General features: G+C 45.0%; 1 protein-coding gene across 1 annotated transcript in view; it reads right to left on the reverse strand.

Annotated features, from left to right (window-relative positions):
- The window catches only part of TSNAXIP1 (translin associated factor X interacting protein 1), a 480,293-nt gene that overhangs the window by 293,354 nt on the left and 163,778 nt on the right, over positions 1 to 23,161 (reverse strand). Inside the window, exons 3-4 of the mRNA XM_086945262.1 lie at positions 18,789 to 18,901; positions 7,112 to 7,235 (exon numbers count right to left, since the gene is read on the reverse strand). Of these exons, the coding sequence (XP_086801388.1) occupies positions 7,112 to 7,235; positions 18,789 to 18,901 (237 nt within the window). The remainder of the gene's footprint in view (positions 1 to 7,111; positions 7,236 to 18,788; positions 18,902 to 23,161) is intronic.

Below are 23,161 nucleotides of genomic sequence, written 5' to 3' on the forward strand. Positions count from 1 at the left end.
ATCATCAGAACTGGGTTTGATTCGTAGGTACTCCGGTGAGTGAATTTAATTAGTTGCAGTCTAGGGTCAGGGCTTTTTAACGGTTTTGATTTGATATTCAAGGCTGTGGACAGATAAACTAATAATCCCCCTTTAGGATGGTCTTATCACTTGTTTCTTTCTGCGCCCACACAGTAACAGACGAAGCCCTTGAAGGGGTAAGTGGTCCAGTGCCCCTGTCTCTTGGAGGACTATTATGTCATATTCATCCCAGTTCAGGGGTGGCATGCCATCTTCTAGTAATTGTTTTCCTCCTGCTGTATTCCATGAGAGCAGATGTAAATTGTGTCTATCAGACTCACTTGCTGAGTGTTCCCCAGGTCAAACTTTCTTGTGCGCATTTAGGGTAACTGGAAGCCAACTCCAACGCCTATAGCTTATGTCTGTATTCATATTCAGGTTGTTGTGGTCGTTTCTCCTCATTGATGTAGTTAATCTTCTTGCTTAGGCATTTTACAGCACCAAATACATCGCAGTCTTTTCTGAAGTTTGTTTTGACTACTGCTTTGGATTATGAAGAGGTTTTGAAATCAAGGGTCGGGGGTAACATGACGTAGTATGTTTCAATAGTTTTATACCCCATGCTTCAAATTGTTGTGTAAAGATCATACTGTGGAGTGCTGTTTCTTCCGTTTGCCAAGTTGTGAAGGTTTGTTCCATTCATTGTGGGTCTCCTGCTGGAATGAACTTTACTGATAGACGATCCGAGGGTTCTAGATGTTTTAGCCCTGGGATTTCTGCTGTCAGTTTTAAAATGTCACCCCTATTGAGGATGTCATGCCGACCCTGCGAATTGTGTTCTGGTGTTAGAATCATTTGTTGCTTTGTATTTGTATATGGGGGAGAATTTACCCAGTTCGAGTGTGATTGCTTAGTGCGTTGTGACAGGTTTAGCTTCTTGTGGGTTTCACCAATAACCATGTGTTTTAATTGAGGCGTTGTACCGTCCATTAGAACATTGACTGATAGTCTACTATTTTCTGGGTAGGCGGAGGGCTGGCCCGCCTGTGAATTCCTCCTCTGGTCGCATAATACTTTCGGTTCTAGTCTTTGAAACTCAGTCTTCTAGGCACTATTTTTTTGGGCTGTTGTTGGTAGAGCTTGTTGGCTGCGCCCGATTTCTGGTGTGTCGTTTATTCTGATCAAAGTAGTGTCCCACTTGTTGCTTATTACTTTTCCCTCTATAATGCTAGTCATGTTCCCTGGTCCATAGGCATTGCTATCCCTAATTGTTGGATTTGCTGTTTAGCTCTTGTCACTTTTGCTGTTTTTTCCCCATTTGTGTTGGGTTTGTTGATGTTAACAGTGTTCCATTGGAGGTTTCCTCTCTGGCTAGTGTTTTTCTTTTGTCTTTTACAACCATTTGGGTGGCTCCTTCAACTATGTCAATTTTTGTTAAGCTAACTGAGATATCTATGGACAGGGATTGTACTCCCGAACCTTTGTTGGAGCTTGACTCTTCCAGTATGTCCACCTCCTCCGTTGCTCTGGATGCTGTATTGGTACTTGTGAGATTCTTAGATAAGCCATTTTCACTCTTGCTATCTTGTCTTGTTCCAAATATAGGGTATACTCTTGCTACCTTTTGTTTTGCCAGTTGTCGTGTTTTGTTTCTTGCTTTTCTTTCATTGTTTTGTCTTCTCATTTGGCTGCCCGTTTGGGGCTTCTTCTTACTTGCTCTTTCTGTTAGAGGCTGCTGGACCTTTTCCGAATTTCCCCTCTTGTTTTCTGCTTTATTTGAGGGTCACTCACTTCCCCAATAGGCTGGTACAGGTAAACAGATTTCTCTTCTTGCTTTGTGTTATATTTGATATTTTCTTATGGTAAACAGCCAGTGGAAGAGTTAGTAGCCAGGTTTAATTTTCTGATGCTTATTATCTTCTCAAATATTGTTGGTAAGGTCCCTAATTTGTCAATTATTGGGCCACATGCACAGGACGCTTGCAGTTGTGAGTGGATGGATTGGACTCTTATTATAAAATCTGTTAGTCTTTCCAGCCTGGTGTTAATGCCTGAAGTATAGGTAGCTATTATATTCATAAGATCTATTTGGATATCCAGTTTGTCGGATTGCATTGTAAGTGCCTTGTTTGAGAATTGTAAGGTATGTAGTAATGAGATGTAGAGCAAAGACTGGCAATCCCAGTTCATCATTCGGATGCTCTTGTGCCATTTTCAGACCTGTACTTATTTGACCGCTTTGGTTGATGTTTTGCAGAGTATTTGAGTAAGGTTGAGTGAAGTAAAAAGAGGTATCAAAAGAAATTCGGGAGGGCTTATCGTTGTTGTTTCTGGGACATTCATCAAGTATCGCCACATTTTTTTCTGTTGTCGTGTTGAGATCTTTTTTTTTTCTTCAACCCTTTAGCTTTCCTCACCTGATTAACAGTTTTTACTTCAGTGGCCTGTAAGAGATCCTCTTTAGTTGAGAGGGTAATGTGTGTATTCATTTTTGGAAGTGTTGGTTTGTCTTCTTATCTCTTTTGCTTAGGTTTCCATGTAGTCTACGTTGTGGTGAGATGCCTGTCCCACTCATCTCGCTCATCTCATTGTTACCTCTATTACTTTCTGTGGAGGCAGGATTTGTAAGTTCTATGGCATGGATCTGGGTTTTTTTTTGGTTATAGTTTTTGAGTTTGGATTGTTTGTGTTTACTTTGTTAGACCCTTCCTTTACGGGTAGGACATCTGATAGCCCTGAGTCTTGATCACGGCCATGCACAAGGTCGTGTAGTGCGTCTATTTGCTTCTCGTGTTGAGTTAGACTCTGTGTTATTTTCTGAGGGGTATGTGGTCTCAAAAGGCCTGTTATGCCTCCGGGCATTGAGTCGATTACGTCTCCCGGGTCTTTGAAAAAGGTACATTTGGAGCTTTTATTCGCTTTAATACTGGAGTCCGCTTTACCAAACAGTGTTAGAATTAGCGATATCAGATGCTCCTTTGGGTATCTTCACGATTCACTTGTTTTAGTTATCTTGCTCATATTTCATTTTTCTGATGCCCGCTTCTAGTAAGGATTCTTCTGCCCCAGAAGCTGCCTGATTTTTCCTGATCTCATTTCTTTTTTTGGCACCTCTTGAAGCGGACCTGACCTATTTTGCCATTTTAGGCATTTCTAGCGTTTTCTAATGTTTCAGCTTGCACTTGTTGTTAGTGTGCTCCTTGCTGAGGCTTTGCTAGTTGCTGAGGCTGAAGGCTGGAGGCGGAACAGCGGCCATGGTTTCGAGAAGGGCTTATCGGGTGTGCCCACAAACTTCACCCGGAACTAGCTGGGCCGCTTCCATGGGCTACTCGAGGCACACATTCGGCTGCAGCTGAGTGCAGCCGCTGCAATCACTCCTTGGATTGTCTAACCCAATGGCCCCTCCTTCTGCCACTCCTCCAACGCACCTGATCTTCTCTTGGGGGGGGGTTGATTGGTCCTGGATTCCTGGCTCTCTGGGCTTTGACCTCTCCAGGCCTCCCATAGCCCAACCTGCCTGGCGAAGGTAGGGGATGGAGGGCGTAGAACCCCTGCAGCACAAAGCTGAAAAACACCTGAGAGGGACACTGGCACCAGCAACGCCCACTGCACTCCTATGCTCTTGGGCTGCCGAAATGGGACCAGTCAAAGGGCAAGAGGACAGGAGGGAACCTGGCCAGCCTGGGCTTGTGTGCAGGGGCTGCTGAAGTCAGCGGGGAAGTCAGCTGGTCGGGGGGCCCTGCTCTGGATCCTGAACCTGAGCACAGACCAGAGCACAGACCCCGGAGAAACACCTCCTCTGACAGGCTCAACTGATCCTCCACTGTTCGAGCACTATGTCACAACGTAATTTCCACCAAAGGTTGTGTCCAGAACAGCCCAGATGAAAGGGAGCATTTGAGAAGGGGCCAGGTGTGACTTCAGCACATTGATAGTGAACCCCAGCGGGTGCAGGCGGTCCGCCATAGTATGGAGGTGGGAGAAGACTGTATGGCGGCAGCCAACTTCAACAGCCCATTGTCTGGATAGAGGAAGACTGACATTCCCAATCTCTGCAGATGAGCTGCAAGAATCGTCATCACTTTGGTGAACAGCTGAGGGGTGCTGAGAAGGCCAAGAGGGAGCACGTTAATGAAAGTGCATGTGACCTACCGTGAACCACAGGTAATATCTGTTGGCAGGAGGACGAGGATGTGGAAGTATGTGTTCTGCAAGTCCAGTGCTACCATCCAGTCTCATGGGTCCAGGGCAGACAAAACTTGTGTGCGCATGAACATTCTGAATTTTCCCTTTTTCATTAAGAAATTGAAAGGGGGCAGATCTAGGATAGGACAAATGCCTCTGTCCTTCTTGGACACCATAAAGTAGAGGGAACAGCAGCCACAATCTACTTCTAATGCTCTCTTGGCCAAGAAAGCCTCACTTCCTGCCGGAATATTGAGAGATCGTCCTCCTTCAGCCATTGGGTTCAAAAACTGCAAGGTGATGGATGAAATGCTTGATTTAATCTCAGCCACAGGCAATTGCTTAGGCCAAATCCCAATCCATCATTATTTCTTTTGCCCACCAAGCAACCCCACTTGGAGCCAGACATATGCAAATCAGTCTTGACTCTACTCCCCATAGGAACACTCCAGCCCAAACTGCTAGGCTATATTCTCCCTGCAGCCACATCAACCAGGCTAGCTTGAATCCTGTAGCAGTGAGTCCGGTACCCAAGTTTGGGCATACAATGTGCACTTAAGAGTCCAAACTGGAATTGCGAGGTGAGCAAACAACAGGATGGATTTAGGCTCAGATCTCTGTACTGGAGGTGAGTGTTTGACAATGTTCAGCATTCCATCCTTCAGTTGTACTTTTTGCAATTGTTGCCCTGAGTGGTATGGGTATGCCCAGACATGGGTCCCGTGCTTACAATGCCAACGGAGTAAAGCTATCATGGCTGATGTGGGATGATACCTCGAAACTGGTTCTTGGATGTTTGTTTTCAGTCCAGAGAGGACCTAGCTTGGCAGCTCGGATTGGACTGTTCCCATGGGTAGCAGGGTCAAGACTGATATGCAAAAAGAAAGAAGGGGTGGTAGTGTTCCCAAAAGGGAAATGTCCGCACACACTCTACACAAACAATTATTGTTTCTAAGTTAGGTACACATCATGAGTAAACAAAGTAATCAATAGGGTGCTTTAGAAACTCAAGGCACCTACCACCTAAAGATGCCGTTTGTACACACTAGAAGGTGTGTCACATGAATCCAAACAAGATAGAGAAAACAGCACTCCTGTGAGTCAGTAATTATAACAGTTAGGGCAAAAGTAAAAGGCCCCTAATACATAAAATTCTAGTAGTTATAGAGTAAACACAAAAACACTTGATAAGGTGACATTCAAAGGCAATGATAGAGTTCCAAGATATAGTCCACTTATTATTGGTTTTCTTCAATCTTTATTCTTATAATTCCAAAACATAGGTATTCCCAGCAAAATTAGACATCACCTGACTGATATGCATTTGGCTGGGTTCAAACTGGAATTGCCTGTTGAGCAAAGAACAATGGATTTAGGCTCAAATCTCTGTACCTGGGGTAACTGGGGTAGGTGTTTGACATTGTTCAGCATTCTGTCCATCATTAGTTCTTTTGCCATGTTTCGCCCTAAGTGGGATGGGTATGCAGAGATGTGGGTCCAGTGCTAACCATGCCACCCGAGTCAAGCTATCCTGGCTGATGATGACTGATACCCCAAAACTAGTCCTAGGATGTTTGTTTTGGGTCTGGGAAGGACTTAGCCTGGCAGTTCAGGCTGGATGTTCCATGGCTGATATTATGTTGGTGAGCAGTAGCTTTCCTGCATATGGATAGAGTGTTCTATTATGTGTTCTGCTTCAACTGTGGTGTGCCAGTCTCTACTTCATCAAGTTAGTTTTTCTTTATGCTCTTCTCTACAAACAGCATTGAAGAAGCCACAGCCAGGGAATATTTGTATGTCTGTATAAGACACACATACTTGTACACCCAGCCATTTGGACTACTGGCTCTAGATTAGTTGATGATCCACATTTCTTAAGAGTTGCCTTTTCACTGTATTCATCCATACACAATGTCTAGAGGTACACCACCCCAATATAAACAAAGATCTTCTAAAAGGAAGCAAATGTTTGTGTCCTCCTGCCTTTCATCTTTGTGTAACTATATCCTTCAACAATTACCTCTGCCATTAAAGAGATGTTGTAATGCTTCTCTTTAAGAGGTGACATTTGCAGTGTTTTTTCCCACGCTGAGAAATTACCTGAAGTGGAAGGTTAGGCAGTGAAGGAAATATAGTCTGAAGGAGGTTACAGGGCAAGGATCTCATGCAAAGACAGGGGTTTAAAGAAAAGGCAGAACAGTGAGACATGCACAGAGGGCACTTGGGGATAGAGAAAAAGCATAGAGGGGAGAGAGAAGTATAGGAAGGACATGTCATGGGAGGCACATGTGGAAGAGTGATGCTTGTAGACAAAGGACATGGCAAACGTTGGGTACATGCAAAGGATGTTCAAGTGGACTGAAACAATCTAAACAGAGGGTGTGCTCACAATCATAGGGAATATGCCATTTATGAAGGTTGAAAATAGAGTAGGATAAGTATTAAAAAGATGAAAAAGCAATCAAAATGCGCAGAGTTTAAAAAAAGAGATACTGCATGACAGGCTAAGTAGAAAGACAAAGGTTATGGAAAACATGTTTAGAGAAGAGAGTGAATGTAGATCAGATTAGTGCAACGTGATGGCTGGCTAAGCATAGTGACGGAGGTCTGCCAAAGAGATAAGTCAGGCAGAGATTAAGGTTGTGCGTATAAAGAGATTGAGCATAGGTACCAATGAAGTACACAGAGGGTCCGGGCTAAGGGCGATAAGGTGAACACTTTAACAGGTTTAGGAGAGAGGGGGAGATCAGGGTAGCTGAGCATAAAGAAATGCAGAGCATAAGGAGAGGCCAAGCAAGTGTAAAAAGGTCAAGTGAAGTTCAGTAAAAAGAGATTTTGTCATGTTCAGTAAAACCCAATTTGTGGCGAGATCATTAGTCTTTTCTTGAGGAATTATGCCTGAGAGTAACAAGATTAACCTTCAGACCTGCAGCTTAATATCCTGCCCATTCTCTCCCGTCAGGTCCAGGCACTGTAGTTCTCTCTTCAAGTAGTTTTCCAATTGCTCCAAGAAGCGTGGCTTTGATATACTGGTGGCAGGCCTATAATTACTAAAGCATAAAAAAGAGGAACATACACAAGTTATCATGTACTAAAAAGAAGGTACAGTTACACTACTATCTTAGTGAATTGTGTCTATTTTGTATAGTCTGTGTGTGTGTGTGTGTATGTGTATATATATATATATATATAAATATATATATATATATATATATATATATATACACATATATATAATTCACTGCAAAAAACAAAGGTTTCAGGGGCGTTATAGTTAGGCTTACATTTCACTTATGACATGCTCAGTGACATCACTGATGACATAATCCACAGAACCACGCACACACCCACTCACACCCCTATACAACCTCTCATACACCCACACATATATATGTGTATGTATGCATGTTACCAGTGGTGGTCGCCACACGGTATTTATAGTTAGGGTTGTGCTTCCATAGAAAAACATTTTGGGTTTGCTTATATCTTTGGAACCTTTTGAAGAATTTTTTGTGAATCTTTAACTCAAAAGTCTCAATCACCTCACTTCCTTCCTGGGAGGTTTGGAGGTGATCCATCATGCGGGAGCTGAGAAAAAGGGGGTCCCAAAATGCATTTTCCCCATTCATTTTTCCATAGGAAAAACAAATAGCGATAATGCAAAAACTGCTGAACTGAATTACACCAAATTTGGCAGAAAGTTAGATCTTGGTCCAGAAAGTGTGATTTTTGGTGTAATTCCATTCAGTAGTTTTTGATACATTAAGGTTCAAACACTTTGTATATTCCATGTTTCACAGGATCCGCGAGCTCAACCACACGTTGTCATTGACTGACCATAAACTGCAAGAAAAAGTTGAGGCCACTAACTTAGAACTCAGGGCCTCGCTCCCAGAGTCCTAAAAAATTAAACCAAATAAGATACAAAAGGTCCAGGCTAGAGATAACCAGACCCCCTGGACCTTGTGATGCCCAACAGAACACTTATGGTGATTCGCTCTGGATCCCCAGCATCGGGAAGGATCCATGGAGCCCCAAGAAACATTTTAAAAAAAGGATTTTGTGCCTTTGGGGGGCTGGTCATCTGCAGGGGGCTGGGTGAGGACCTGGCCGCAGGCCAGTCCCTGTGCCCAAACCCACATCACACACAGCTGTGCACAGCGGGAGGTTGGGTGCCCAACTCCACGCCGTGCACAGTGATGAACATCTTACTTTATGCAACCAAAACACAGACACTCACTGAAAAAAATCAAAGGTTAAAGTGATATTATATTTAGGAATTGTAGTAATTACTTTATAAAAAAAAAACTTAGAAATTAACTGGAAAAAAGGTTAAAGGAATGTTATAGTTAGGTGAAAATGTCTGTTAAACCATGTTTTAAATTAACAAAACCACAGAAATTCACCAGTTATAATTATCTCAAGTAACTAGAACTAGTGCCCTAAAGTAACTATAATTTGTGCCCTCACCATGCACTGCTAGTTACCTCACATATAACATCACTCATGACATGTTCTACATCATTGGCAACAACACTGCAACATCAGAAATTACTTCATTGATGACAATACTGTGCATGGTGGGGGCGCGAGTTATAGGTACTTTAGGGCATGGAGTGACCACACTATCATCACCTACAGGATCTACACACCTATCAATAACAACACTGATAACAACAAAAACCAACAACAACAAACATTCGTACAGACAATGGAAAAAACTACACATCCAACAACTCAACACCTACCTTGACAAAACTCCAATAATTATGTGACACACACACACATGTTGTACAACTGAATCTCCACTGCACTGGACATATATTAACAAAATCCACATCCAAGGTTGACCACAAAAAGTCTGTGTAAGAGCAAGGCTATTTGTTTGTGGACAGCTCGGATTGTTCAATACTGGATTGTGGGGTTGCTGAATATTCACCTGCACACCATGATCTGAACACCTAGTGGTGTACCACAGTACACCACTAGGTGGTTATACTATGCACAGATTCCAGAGATTTCCCCAGGAGTGCACAGAGCTCAATGCAAACCCAAAGTGCTCTATTTGTGGTACTGTAGGCGAGCAGCCTTAGGCCTAACACAGAGGAGTGTAAGACATTTGTTGTGTACACAATGACCAATAAATGACACAAGACTCAAATATTAGATCCACACCAATTTTATAAAAATATGCTTCGCTCAAGATTTATTTTAAGTACAAGATATTCACAAAAAGCTAAGTACATTTCTAAATAGGAATTCTTTTCAAGTTTAAAAGTTTTCAGTCTTTGCAATGTTAACCTACGGAGGAAAACAATAATGCATTTTTGCAGGTTAGTATACCACTTACAGTTCCAGTTTTCAGGATGCAGGGTCAGCAGAGAGCAAGGTTCAGGCAAGTACGAACACTGCACCACCAGCGGCACAGGGGTGGCCATGTGCAGAGGTCAAATTTGAAGATTGGGCCCGATGTTACCCAATGCGACTAGGGGTGCTTGAAGACACACTGCTTGCAGGTAGGTGAAGCGGTTGCAGGGCTCAAGCTTTGGGGGTTAAGACAAGCACAGGGGGGCACAAGGTAGCACCAAACCTATACTACCAGAGGCACAGGGGCGGCTGGAGCAGGGTGCAAACACAGCGTGGGGCACCCAATGCAAATCAATGGAGGAACTTGGATTTGAAAGCAGGCTGCAGGCGATGAACTGGAGGCTAAACAAATTAACCCAGCACCAGCAGAGGTAAGTTGGGGTGCTTTAGGTCATAGGGACACAGTCGGTCGAGCTCCTCAAGGCCCAGGGGCTTTGGGTGCAGGGGTGTCCTTAGACATCGCGTTTTTCTTACCAGAGCCGGCTGCAATCGGGGGAGCCTTTGAATTCACACTGCAGTCGTCCTGGAAGGGTCAGCCAATGCTGGACTTGGACTCAGGATCACTGGGGAACCTTTATTCGATCAGTGGGCCACCTGGACACAGGCCGGAGGCGTCAGGTGCAGCTTTGTGAAGGATCCGGAGAGCACCAGAGCCCTTTGTGTTGCTTTCTTGTGGACAGAGCCTCTGTCCTTGGGAGTTCTAGTCCTCTTCAAAGGCAGGCAGTCCTCCCAGGGGTAGTGGAGGTCGAAAGCTGCAGGGCTGTAATAAATGAGCCACTCCTGTGATTTTGGCACCCTATGATGACCCTCACCACCACCATTTTAATTTACTTTAGTGTGTTCCTTAATGCATTTGCCTGCTTCTCTTCTGTTCAGTAATCTTGCTGTCTTTCAGTGGGAGCTGTTACGGAGTGGAACAGTCTTGCCAAGAGCAGAGCGTGTGGGATGTGTATTTGAAGGTGTGCAGTTGTGCAGGAATGTGTATTGTATTGTAAATTGGTGAGAATTATGAGTTCTTACTAATGGCTTTGACCATTCTGTTTTCTGACTTTACCTTGCTTTATGGCAGTGCTGACTATTGCCTTTGACATGCTCTCATGTGACCTTGCTTTTCAATTCCATCTTGCATTGGGCCGTTCAGTGTGGATGGCTTAACTAACTCCATTTTCATGACTAAAGCCATTTTCTGTGCCTGCACAAAGCTGCAGAGCTGAAGAGGGCATGTTTTGCTTTCCTCCTGTTTTTCATACTTTTCTGACTGGTGGAAACCGGTTCTTATCAGAAGAATGTACATGGTCCGTCTCGAAGCCATAGCAAAGGCCTGATCAACCGATGCCATGGCCTTGGAGCGGACTGGTACGGGCTCTCATGAGAACGAAGGGGTGAGGCTTGATAGAAGCTGCGTTAGGTTTGGATTTGTATTAAAAGGGGGAGCCTCCACTGGTCTGGTGGAAGTTTGGGAGTTTGGATCCCGAGCGAGGGCAGACGTGTCTATCTCGGATTGAACCCCGATTGCTGAGCTCTGATCCCCGGCTGTGTGAAGCATTCCTCCGGCCAGAAGTGGGCAGTGTATGCATCAGGTGATGTATTGATTTTTGTGGGTATTGCCATTGTGATGTGAGCCAGTGGCTGTGATGAATTGAGGTGTTTTCTTTGTGGTGTGGGAGGTGCACATCCAGAGTTATCCTCTACTCTGTATATATATCTTTCTGATCTCTTGCAGGACGTCCAGTGTATCTTACCTTATATCAGTTATTGCTTGTTTATTAATCCGTATAATTATTGATTCATGCCATTTAGATTATAAGTTTGCTCAGTTATTCATTCATGCCTTTAGATTATAGGTTTGCTATATTTGAATCTAATGCATTTGGTATCTGAGACAGCCTTTGTTTAGAGAGTATTATGGAATAAACCCCAAGTTAAAAGTGATAGAGTCTTTGCATTTTGTTAAATAAAACTCCTTTTCAAAAGCTGCTGTTTTTGTGTTGAAGTCTTGCTGTGCCAGGGGTAGTAAGACATGCTTAAAAGTGTATATTATTTAAAGGTGCAGTTTTATATTTGCCTCCCAGATGGGAGTGCAGTGATTGGGTGTGGCTTATTGGTGAGAAGCCACATTTAAAAAAGAGGACCGTTGTTGTTTTTGCCGGGCCTTTGAAGCTGCAGAATTGTCGGTAGAGCTGGAGCAAAGTCAGTGGGCATCGACAATCTTCTCTGCACAGCATCTTCTTTGTCCTTCTTATTCTTAGGTCAGCCGGAACTAGTTTCAAGGTCTCGGGAAGCCACCTAAATACTAGATTTAGCGGCATTTTAATGGAGTGACAGGCAGGGCCAATAGGCACCTCACATGGGGTGCCTACACCCTCAATTATGCCACCCTCCTGTGAAATGGAGCATAGTCTTAGCCCTGATTCGAGGAGTCCCACCATCTTCAAGATGACAGGGACTGAAAGGTGTACTTCACCTCGCCTCCTTCACAATAGGGGTGGAGTTGGCAGAGGTGGACACACCTCCTATTCTGCCTAGTTTTTCCAGAAAGTTTTCCCAACCAAAGTGGGGATGTAAATCGTGGGCTGCTATCTGCTACTCGCAGCAGAGGCTGGGGGTCACATTACAAAAGGCAGCAGGCCTTTGAAGCTTCCTTTCCAGCACTGTGCCCATCCTGGGGGAGGAGGTGTGACACCTCCACCAGGGATGGGCTTTGTTTCTGGTCCCAGAGAGTGGGAGTTCTCGGCCCAGGGTTCCAGAAACATGTCTACTGGTGGCAGACTGCCTAAAGCCAGTCTGTAAAGACATTTAGGTTGGTAGATTTTCAGGGGGGTCCTCTGAGGGGCCCTCTGAGTATATGTTTCAATAAAAACCTCACAGACTCAGTGATGGTGTACTGAGAGGAGTAGTTTGGTACCAAAAACTCCTGGATTCAGAGAAGCCATCATGGGTCTAGGGAACTCTAGTTGTCGAGTTTCCAGCCCATCTACTCTCTATGGCTTCCCTGGCACTTACAATATCTAAGCATAGACTTAAATATTGTTGGGGCATATCTGCTCATGCAAATATTCCACCACCTGTGATATAGTGCACCCTGCCTTAGGGTTGTAAGGCCTGCTAGAGGGGTGACTTACCTATACCTTAGACAATGCTAGTTGGCATGGCACATGGCAGTGTGCCCTGTCGACTTTGTCATTTTGTCTGCGCCTGGCCATTATGCTACCATGGCAGTCTGCCTGGCCTAGGTGAGGGGGACCCTCTTTGGTCCCCATACCACAGGTACACATTGTGTCGACGACGTTTCGATGCCAAAAAACAAGATAATTGGCATCATCTTCAGGACAAATATATAAATCATGTTTGTCTTGGAATTATAAACAGTTGCCTTTCATGCAAGGCTGATCCTTAAGGCGGGGAAGGTAGTTCAGGTCGGGAGGAGTGGTTTGATTAAGACCATCGGTAGCGCGTTAGTGTCAGGATATCCCTCGTTTTTGTCAAGGAGACCGTCCAGATCACGGCTTGAGTTGTGCCGGTTGCAGGATCGCAGGACGCGGCATCTCTGGTGACACAATAGGATCATATGTACTGAATATGCTTGTGAATGCTATGTACAATGGTCACTCAAACTACAATCAAGTCTGTTCACTGATTATAAGTATACAGACCGATTTGCTCGCTCTTGCCTATACTTGTTGTTTTGTCTTGTTCACTGTAGGTCACGGGCTGTGCCCCCTTGTCATTACTTTCTGATTTTGTGCATCGCCAAATAAATTCCTGTCCGGCTAGACAAAGGACATAAATACTATTCAAGTTTGTGTCTATTCTTATCTTGATCCCCCAAACTACTAGGGTAGGGTCCACTGTTTTAGTACCTTTCGCAGGGCAGAGATTGTTCCAGAGAAATGTGCGGGATGTACAGCTCTGTCTCGGAGTCAAAATATAGGGACCTAGCTAACTTCTGACTTGACCTTGACACAGACCAAAGGGTCAGCTTGGTTTTCATAACAAAAGAAAGGGGGCGAGGTTTCTAGAAACTTCTCCTCAGGTTGAGTAAAAGGTATTAAAGGCAGAAAATCTTGGCACTGAATGAGAGACTTGCCCGTTGGAGTGGACGTACTGTCAATGGGAAAATCTTCTGTAGTTCCCGATTGAGACTTCTGGCTGACCGTTTAAGGGTTTCCCAGTTGAACTGGCCAGAATGATGAGTGAATCTAGGTCGGTGAGGTGTTCTCATTATCCACTTTACGTACATACTTCCTGAGTTTCATTGCTCCATGTACATATTTGATATATTTACTTGTGTATATATTTTTTGCATTTCACTCCTTTTGGTTGATATTTGGGAATCTGCATTAACCAATATATTCTGCCTTAAAATTATTAAGTTAATAAATACAAGTGTTTCATTTTAAATGCACCTGAATCTGTTTCCTTGCCTCATTTTCAGAGTGCTGAATTCCTTTTATGGTATTTAAAGGTGCAGCAGTACATTTGCCTCATCTTGAGAGTGCTAAGTTTAACCATGTCCTATTGTTTCAAAACAGAAGCAATACAGCTCCCTACTAAACACTGTTTTCAAGGAGGTGGAGGCACTGATTGCTGGGTCAGATCTCCAACTGAGTTACTATTGCCCTTATCCCTAAGGAAGACATTGGTGAATAGACTGCACACGTTATACCATTACTGATTCACAACTCGCAGGTGGGATTTTTATCTGGATAGTTGTCCAGGAACTATCTTGGGATACTTGCTCTACTTTTATGAATAACAAAAGATGATACAACAGAGGTCCTGGCTTTCTGGTTTGATGCAGACTTAAACAGAATTAAATTAGATTACCACTTCTGTACTCTGGAAACAGCCGCACTTTACTGACACTGAAGTATTTTTCAGCTCCAATCATCAATCAAACGAAGTACGCTGAATTCATTTTGCTGACACTTTCCAAACCGGACAGCTCAATCCCTACCGTAATGTCCTTAATTTGGTCCCTTTTCTAGTGTCTGGGTACAAGATCAACTGGAGTAGATGCGAAGTCCTGCCCGTGTCCCAGGGTCAGCATGTGCAGCTTTATCCGCCATATCTGTAGGAACCTCAAGTACCATAACATCTAAGTTAACAAAAAGTAAAGTTCATCTTGATCCCACTGTGGACCAGAACCAGGTACAACTTTGTGAAATTGCCAAGCCTGAATCTGTCATTATCCAGTATTAGGGTATCTTTCATAGATTTGCATGCCTGATTTTCTTGTATGTGAATCTATGAAAGATACCAACACTGGATAACTGCAGTTACATTTCTTATGGGGGAGGGTTCTAATGATCAAGGTGGCAGCAGCACCTAGATTCAATTACATTGTTGGCATTTTGCCACTATGGATCAACAGGAAATGGCCGACCCAGCTGGACTCTCACATCAGGTCGTAAATGTTGAGTCAGAGGAAACGTAGCTTAAATGTGCAAGGCTGTGGGTGCATATCACTTTAGAGGGGCTCTGATTGCCCTACATGGAATCCTATAATTTGATATATCACCTATTGCCATAGTCTTACCTCTTGCCAGCAGCAGCAGGAGGTTCTGATGTGGGTGACTATAGAGCATATCCTGCATAGAAGCAGGACAATACTGCTCTTGGTATACATCCACAAAGCCATTCCACCAACTTTGAACAACAGGGTTGCCACACGAAGGAAGCTGGCTCTGTATATACTATACCAAGGTGAGGCATACTGTGCAAAGACTCCAGTGGATCCCCAGAGGTTTACAGAGGCTTAAGTAGATCATACTAAAAGCTCTATTTGTGGTAGTGTGGAGAAGGCTGTGTTAAGCATTTGTTGTACACACTCAGGCAAGAAATAATTACTCACACTCTGACTGAATCCAAGACCAATTGTTTTATATAAAGTTATTACTTTGTTATTCTATTTTAGAACCAAGTTGAACTCAGTTGCAGTTAAGTAACAGTTTCAAGAGTAGTAATACTTTTCGGAATGCAGTAGGAATTAATTTGCAAGGCAGTAGAAATGCTTTACACTCATACAAACTAAGTTTGTGTTGTCAATCAGCAACAGTAGAACTTAGCAGTTGTAAGAGATTGACGGTTAAATGCAATAGGAGAAATACAATACAATTCTATGGAAGGAAAACAGTTACATGCATTAACAGTCAAGTACACAGGGAAACAACCTTAATAACGAATTTCTAACAACGAGTGGGCTTAACAACGAATCTTAAACAACGACCTGTACCTGAACCACGACCTCCTTAACCACTACTTGACCTGAACCATAACCTCCTTAAGTACTACTTCATTTACAACTAATTTTCAGAGGCAAGTGTATTTATAAGGAAACAAATATGGTAAACGGTTTCAACAGATCATATTAGTATAATTGGTTTAATTGAAGAATTCAACAATATCATGTTCACTAAAATATAAACATCTTTTTAAAGGCAAGCACAATTAGTGATCCATCGATGTTTATTTAAAGTATGTGCCAACAGTAGGAGGCTAAAAAGTATGTCCAGTTTCATGACCTTGAGTTTAAAACCCCTACCTACTGCAAAAAAACTGAAACTGGACTAATGACAAGCAGAAGTTTCTAGCTGAACATGAACTGCACTGTTGCATAAATTTTGGCAATACTGACATCTAGTGGCTGGATGAAACTTGACACGGCACGGTTAAAAATACACACTCGCCTATCTGGATAGCACGCAATTAACAAATATCAATTAGTGACCAGCGGAAGTGATGACTCAATTTCCAAGATAAGAATTTTCAGAAAGAGGTAACACAATTAGTAATAGTCGTGGCAAAAGCATTACTGAGTTTTCTTTGAAAAGGGCTGATTTGCAGCAATATATTGCTTCAGCGTGAGTCCCTGGGCCAGCCTGGAACAGGAGAGGCACAATATTCTTTATATTAAATAGTTTTTATTAACAGTGTTGTTTAATTTAATTACACTTTTTGGATCGTGTTTTAAACATGCGTTGCTTTGAACGTAGCGGTAGATTCGGAGTTTGTCAAAAGATTAATTTTCGCGGTTAAGTACATAGTTGTTTGGCTTTGGTCGTTGTTTAGCCTTCGTGGTTTAGGCATTTTTTATTTAAGTGGTAGTTATTTAATCATACATTCAAGAACATGACTTACTTCTCCAGCCTTTGGGGGTTTATATCAACACTGGGCAAGGTTCAGTTTAAGGTAGGTACTGCACCACCAGTGGCACGGGGCACCCGGTTGCAGATGTCACTGGGCCCAATATTAGTCAACGGCGACTGGGGGCACCGTACAAGGTGCAGACTGCAGGTAAGTACCCGTGGTTTAAGGGCACAGGCCCCAGGGGTTAGGGTGAGCATGGGGGAGCAACAAGGTAGCACCAAAGCTACACCACCAGGGGCACAGGGGCGTACGAGCGCAGGGTGCAATTCAGCGTCGGGAGCCCAATGCTCTTCAATAGGGATTCTTGGTAGCAAAAAGAGGCTACAGGCTCGGACCAGGAGGCTGGATGAAGGTGACCACTGGCTGGTCAGGTAAGTTGGAATGCAGGGTAAGATCTGGGCATGGTCGGTTGGGCTCCCAAAGGCTGGGGGCCGAGGATGTAGGGGTACTTTTTGATGTCGGATTTTCTTTGTCAGAGCCGGACGCGCTCAGGGGGACCCTTTGTGTAGAGGCTGCAGGCGACTTTGTGGGGTCCAGGAGAGGTCCGCCACTGATGGAGTTGATGTCTGGATCGCAAGGGAGATGTCACTAGACAGGTAAGCCACTCAGACACAGGCTGGGCCGTCGTGTGCAGAGTAAGCAGGGGTCGCAGATCCGCCTGGATCCAGAGTCCTTGGAGTTGGAGTTTTCTGGACAGGGCCGCTATCTTGTGGAGATCTGGTCTTTGTTTAAGAATGGCAGTCTTCCTGGGGTTCTTGGAAGTCGCTGGCCACAGGACAGGCATTGTCTTCTTCGCAGGCTCTTCAAGCTGGAGACAGGCCGGTAGGGCTGGGGCCAAGTCGGTCATCGTCTTCAAGCTTTGCTGGACAGCGTCTTCTTCGTAGGTTGCAGGAATCCGAAGATCAAAGTTCAGGGGTGCCCCTAAATACTGAATTTAAGAGTGTTACAGGTCCTGGCAGCTAGTAGCCAATGGGCGACCTGCCTTTTATGGTGACTACACCCTTTGTATGTACCCACCCTTTGTGGAGGGGCATCCCCTAACCTGATTTGATAGAATCCTTACATTCAAGATGGAAGATTTCCTAAGGGGGGGTCACCTCGGTCCAGAGGACCTAATAGGTGGTCCTGGCAGAGGGAGGACACATCTCTCCTGACTACTAACTTTCCAGCCAACCCTGCCGCCAAAAGTGGGGCTAGGTTGGGGGTGGGGGCATCTCCACTCGCTGAAGAGGCCCTGGCTAGTATATCTAAGGGCAGGAAGCCTTTGAGGCTCACCGCCCTGAATGCTTTTCTTGCTTGGGGGTAGGTGTGAAGCACATCCACCCAAGCAGCCTTTGTTCCTGATCCACGAAAGCACAAGGGCTCCTAACTCAGAGAATCAGAAACATGTTGGTGTGTGGCAGGGTGGTGCAGACCAGTCAGCTGGACACGTGGAAGATGGTTGTTTTTCAGGGGGCATCTCTAAGATGCCCTCTGAGTGCATTTTACAATAAATCCAACACTGGCAGTAGTGTGGGTTTATTGTGCTGAGAGGTTTGCTACCAAACTTCTCAGCATTCAGTAAAGCCATCATGGAGCTGTGGAGGTTGTGATGACAAACTCCCAGCCCATGTAGTCAATATGGCTTCACAGCACTTAGGATGTCTAAGAATGGACTGAGACACTGTAGGGGCATATTGCTCATGCAGCTATGCCCTCAACTGTGGTATAGTGCACCCTGACATAGGGCTCTGAGCCCTGCTAGAGGGGTGACTTACCCATGCCACAGGCAGAGTTTGTTGGCATGGTACACAGAAGTGTGTGCCACGTTTCCTCTTAAGTTTTGTCTGCACCAAAACACACAGTCTGCAATGGCAGTGTGTGTGTATTTGGTAAGGGTGGCATACGATATGCTGCAGCCCTTCCACACTCTTGCCATAGTGTACTGTATGTCTTCACCCATGCTTACTAAGACTCCCCTGTGCCAGCTGCACAAATTCCCTTGATGATAAATGCCTTTATGCCATACACTCCACGTTACCTTGTTTGAAAGTAAATAAACATCGCAAAAAATGGCCATTTCCTCAATCTTTTAAATTGTATCTCACCTCTGGATCGTTGGTTCTGGGATAGTGCAGGGTTTCCGCTTCTCCAAAATGGTCTGCCCAGAGCCATATGCTGGCCAGGTCGACAAGCGTCCATTAAAATATTCTCCAAGAGGCTGAAAGAAGAGAACATAAAGAGATGAAACAAGGTGGGAAGTTACCCCAGCAAAACTGCTGATTGACCAGTGAGAAAAGATCTCTGTACAACTGGTGACCTTTTGACATTACCACAATAGAACAGTTTACTGGATAATGACTAACACGTATTGGTTCAGGTTTAGCAACTCGTCATTAGTTTGTTACAGCCATTCACCGACCAAAGAGAAGCAAATCTGTATCTTGGACACATAACAAAACTGTAACAAAGCCATTACCTGACTGTAGGACTTGGCCTTTTTGGCTAAAGTAAACTTTTTGCTTTCCCCCAGACCGTTTTCCTGGCATAGAGTTGCCAATTTAGATGCTTTCGGTACTTTGCCACTGCTGATCAAGTACAAGTGTTCCGTGTGTAAAGTGTAATGGTAATCGGTTGGCCATGATTGGTATGTTTGCCTTACTAGTAAAGTCCTTAGTGATGTGCACTGTGTGTGCCAGGACTAGTAATGCAAAGGTGCACAGAGAAGGGAACTCAGGCTTGCAGTGTAGGGCCTGCACACAGTTTGCTAAGTTAGCATGTTGTCCTGACAAGTGCAACCACTTGTCAGGCCTTACTTTCCCTTTTGCGTACACAGTGGACCTACTGCTCAACCCTGTGGTAGGTCCCGGGTAACCATTGGGCAGGGTTCAGTGTAAGTAAAAGGCAGGACATACACTGAGGTGTGTGCTATGTCCTGACCGTGAAAAACACTCCATTTCATTTTTTACCTGTGAAAGGCCATCCTGCCCATAGGACAGAATGGGGGAGGCTGGGTATTGTGTTTGTTAGCCTCCTTTCCCATAAGTTTAAAATGAAGAGGTGAAGTTTAGTATTAAGCATGGGCGGAAAATCCGTTTCGCTCGCGGATTTTGCGGATTTTCGGTAAATTCGCAATCCGCGAGATTCGCGAATCTCCCGCAAAATCCGCAAATCCGCGAGCAGCGGATTTTATGGCTTGCTCGCACTGTTCGCGTGAGTTCGCGGCTTCCCAGTACAACTTCGCGCCCCGCGAATAAGCGCTAAATTGCAGAAATACGATCTTAGCAAAACTGAAACTACTTACCAGGTTCAAAAGTTCAGGCTCATCATTAGTAGCCATTTCCTGTAGTGCTTCCTGAGGGGCCCCTCCAGAGTTCAGTTGCCAGTTGCAACTATTATGTGACCCTGCTCTGAACCTCAGAATAGTTACACATATGCCACAAAGGTCCTGAATTACAGCTAAGGGAGACAAGCAGGAGCCAGGCTGGAAGTTCAAATCCATTAATCAGCCCCTAATTCATTATTGTCAGTTGGGGCAGGGCAGGTGTTGTAACTAATTTTGCAACAATGAAAGCACTTAGCAAGTGCAAAAGATCACTAATCAGGAAGCACTAAGGAAGCAGGTGCCAGCTAAAAAAATATTCTGTGACACATTAATCAGCCCCAAATTAATTCAGGTCACTTGAGGCAGGGAAGGTGTGCTTTGCTTTGCCACAATAATGTACACTGACTGGACAACCAGAGGGTGCTGTGATGAAACAGAGGGTGGCATGGGTGGGCCAGAGGGTGGCATGAGTAGTCAGAGAGTGGCAGTGGTGACAGAGAGTGGCAGTGATGAAGAAGAGTGTCCCAAACAGGCTGGACACGTAGAAACAACAAGTTCGCAAAACTTGCGACCCGACAGGTAAGTTCGCGTTTGCGAAATTGTACAAAACCCTCGCGAACTGGCAGAAACCCGCGCGAACACACAAAAAAAAAATTCGCGAGAATTCGCGGATTTTGCGGATTGCGAGTTCGCAAATCCGCAAAATTCGCGAACGCAAGATTCGCAAAATTCGCCCATGCTTATTTAGTATGTATGAACTCACAGTGTCATAACACATCTTTCTATGAAAGTGGTTTTGTCACTGTGTGTTCAGAAACCACTCTTTTAGAAAGTGGCTGAGTTTTGTGCTTTAAGCATTTCTGTGTGTCTCTGCTGATTGTGGATTGACTGTCTGGATCTGAGAGGTGAGAGGAGCTGGGGAGGTCTTGACCCAGAGGGGTTGAGATAGCACCAGGCTGACCTGCATCTGGAGAGTAGGCGGAGAAGCCCCAAGAGGTGAAGAGGCCTGAGTTGCTGCTATAAAACAATTGACCCATCTCCTGCTGAATGATTAAGGATCCAGACCCCCAGTATCAAAGGGAGAAAGGTGACACTGGGAGGGAGACAACCAGAACCGATTTAGGCAGGGGTCAGGGACCCCTGAGCACAACGAACTTCAAAGACATTTAGGGGTATAACTATGAGAGCTGAGACCCCTGAACGTTGGAATAGAAATGGATTGAGACTGAAAAGGCTTGGACCCATTTTGTGGTCAAGAGGAACCTCTGCTAAGCAAGGATCAGCTGTAGAGACTGCTGGGAAGGACTGACCCTTGCTTCGTGATCTGGTGCTGGTCTGCAGTTTGCTGTTTTAACCAAGGAAGAGGCTGTTGGGACTGTGCTGTGTGAGCTGGGTCCCCCTGGTGAAGAAGACTGTGCTTTGGGTTGTGTCTTGTTACCCCAAGGGCCCGAGGTGAGCTGGCTCCCTGTTTGGAAACACAGGAACATAAAAGTTTCCGGAAAAGTTTCAAGTGATACGATGGGCACGTGTTGTGGCAGGTTGAGACCCTCGAAAGGTGTGCCCTGTGATCTTGGACACACAGAGAAGTGAGACTCAGATTTGCAGGGTGCGTGTCGTGGTGCACAGGAGGCATTGGGGAGGAGCGCGTGGTCAACGTGTGCATCGGAAGTGGAGTGAGTCTCGGACGCGCAGGGTGCGTGTCGGGTGGCGGCCGAAGGCGTTGGTGAAGAGCTCCTGGATATCAGGGCACCGAAGTTGGAGTAAGTCTCAGTGAAGTAGTGTGCATGCTTTGGTGCAACCTGGGATTGTGGAGGTGATCGGCTCATCATCGTGTGCACCAGAAGAAAGTGAGTCTCTGCAGCACGGTGTGCATGTCTTGGTGCCAACTGAGACTGCAGGAAGGAGTGCTTGATGAATGTGCACTCGGAGTCGACATGATGTCCCATCAGCGTTGTGTGTGTGGCTTCATGCCAGAGGAGACCCGGAGGTTGCAGTGGTGAACGGGTACCCGGAGTAACATAATCTCAGAGGCATGTGCCCTGCAGCCGCCGGAGACCTTCCTTTCAGTCCCAGCCCGGCAGCCCCGGAGGAGCTGAACTGCCAGGCCGAGCCGCTGAGGCCCACTGAGAAAGTTCTGCACGGAAGACCCAGTTCGCTGAAGGACGAGAGGAGAGTGGGGTCGTGCCCCAGGTAACGTGTATCACTAACTGGGTGGGGTGCGGACTCGGAGGGACACTCTCTTGGCCTCTCAGTCCTTCTGGCGACGTGAGTCTTTGGTTTAGCTCAGATCGGACCCTTACTGACCAAAGGAGTGGCAGTACTGGGGCCAGAGTGAGAAGCTGTACTTTATGTCATCGTTGATACATGTGGGGGGCAACTGTTATCAAAGAGGCTGACTGTCGTAATACACATTGCCAATATTGCTGCTAAGGAACAGCCGGACTGTCTTATGATGCCTGACATTATTTCTGCATAATGAAGTACACAATTGTAGCGCTACGAATTGCATTATTTCTCCATTGCAAAGTACAGGATTGTAGCGGCCCGCATTGCATTATTTCTTCATTGCAAAGTACATGATTTTAGCTACGCATTGCATTATTCCTTAATTGCAAAGTACATGATTGTAGATGGTGCGCATTGCATTATATCTCCATTGCAAAGTACATGATTGTAGCGTTACACATTGCATTATTTCTCCCATTGCAAGGTACCGGGGTGCATCGTTGCGCATTGTATTATTTCTTCTTTGCCAAGCACAGGATTGTATCGTCACGCAGCGCACTATTGTTTGTCCATTGCAACGTGTGTGATTCTAGCATTGCGACCAGCATAGCATTTTGAAAGCTGTGGTTGGGATTTAAACCTACCAGCCAGCCGGAACGAATATTACCCTTTATTATATGTTGGCTTTTGTATCGTGTGATCTGATCGTATATCTTTTTATATAATGTTTATACTCGTTCTATCAAACTCGTGTGGAGTCCATTTGTGGTATCACCAGGGGGTTGCTGTGAGTGTAATTGCACATACTGTACACTTGTGCAATGGAGATAGGCCTGGCTGCTCGTGCCAAGCTACTAAGAGGGTGAGCAGGGCTATCTCAAACAGTGTCCATACTTTGCCTAACGTTGAGTGAGGAGTCCCGGGTATCGC

The sequence above is a fragment of the Lissotriton vulgaris genome, chromosome 12 (genome assembly GCF_964263255.1).
Source record: "Lissotriton vulgaris chromosome 12, aLisVul1.2, whole genome shotgun sequence".
Lineage (NCBI taxonomy): Eukaryota > Metazoa > Chordata > Amphibia > Caudata > Salamandridae > Lissotriton > Lissotriton vulgaris.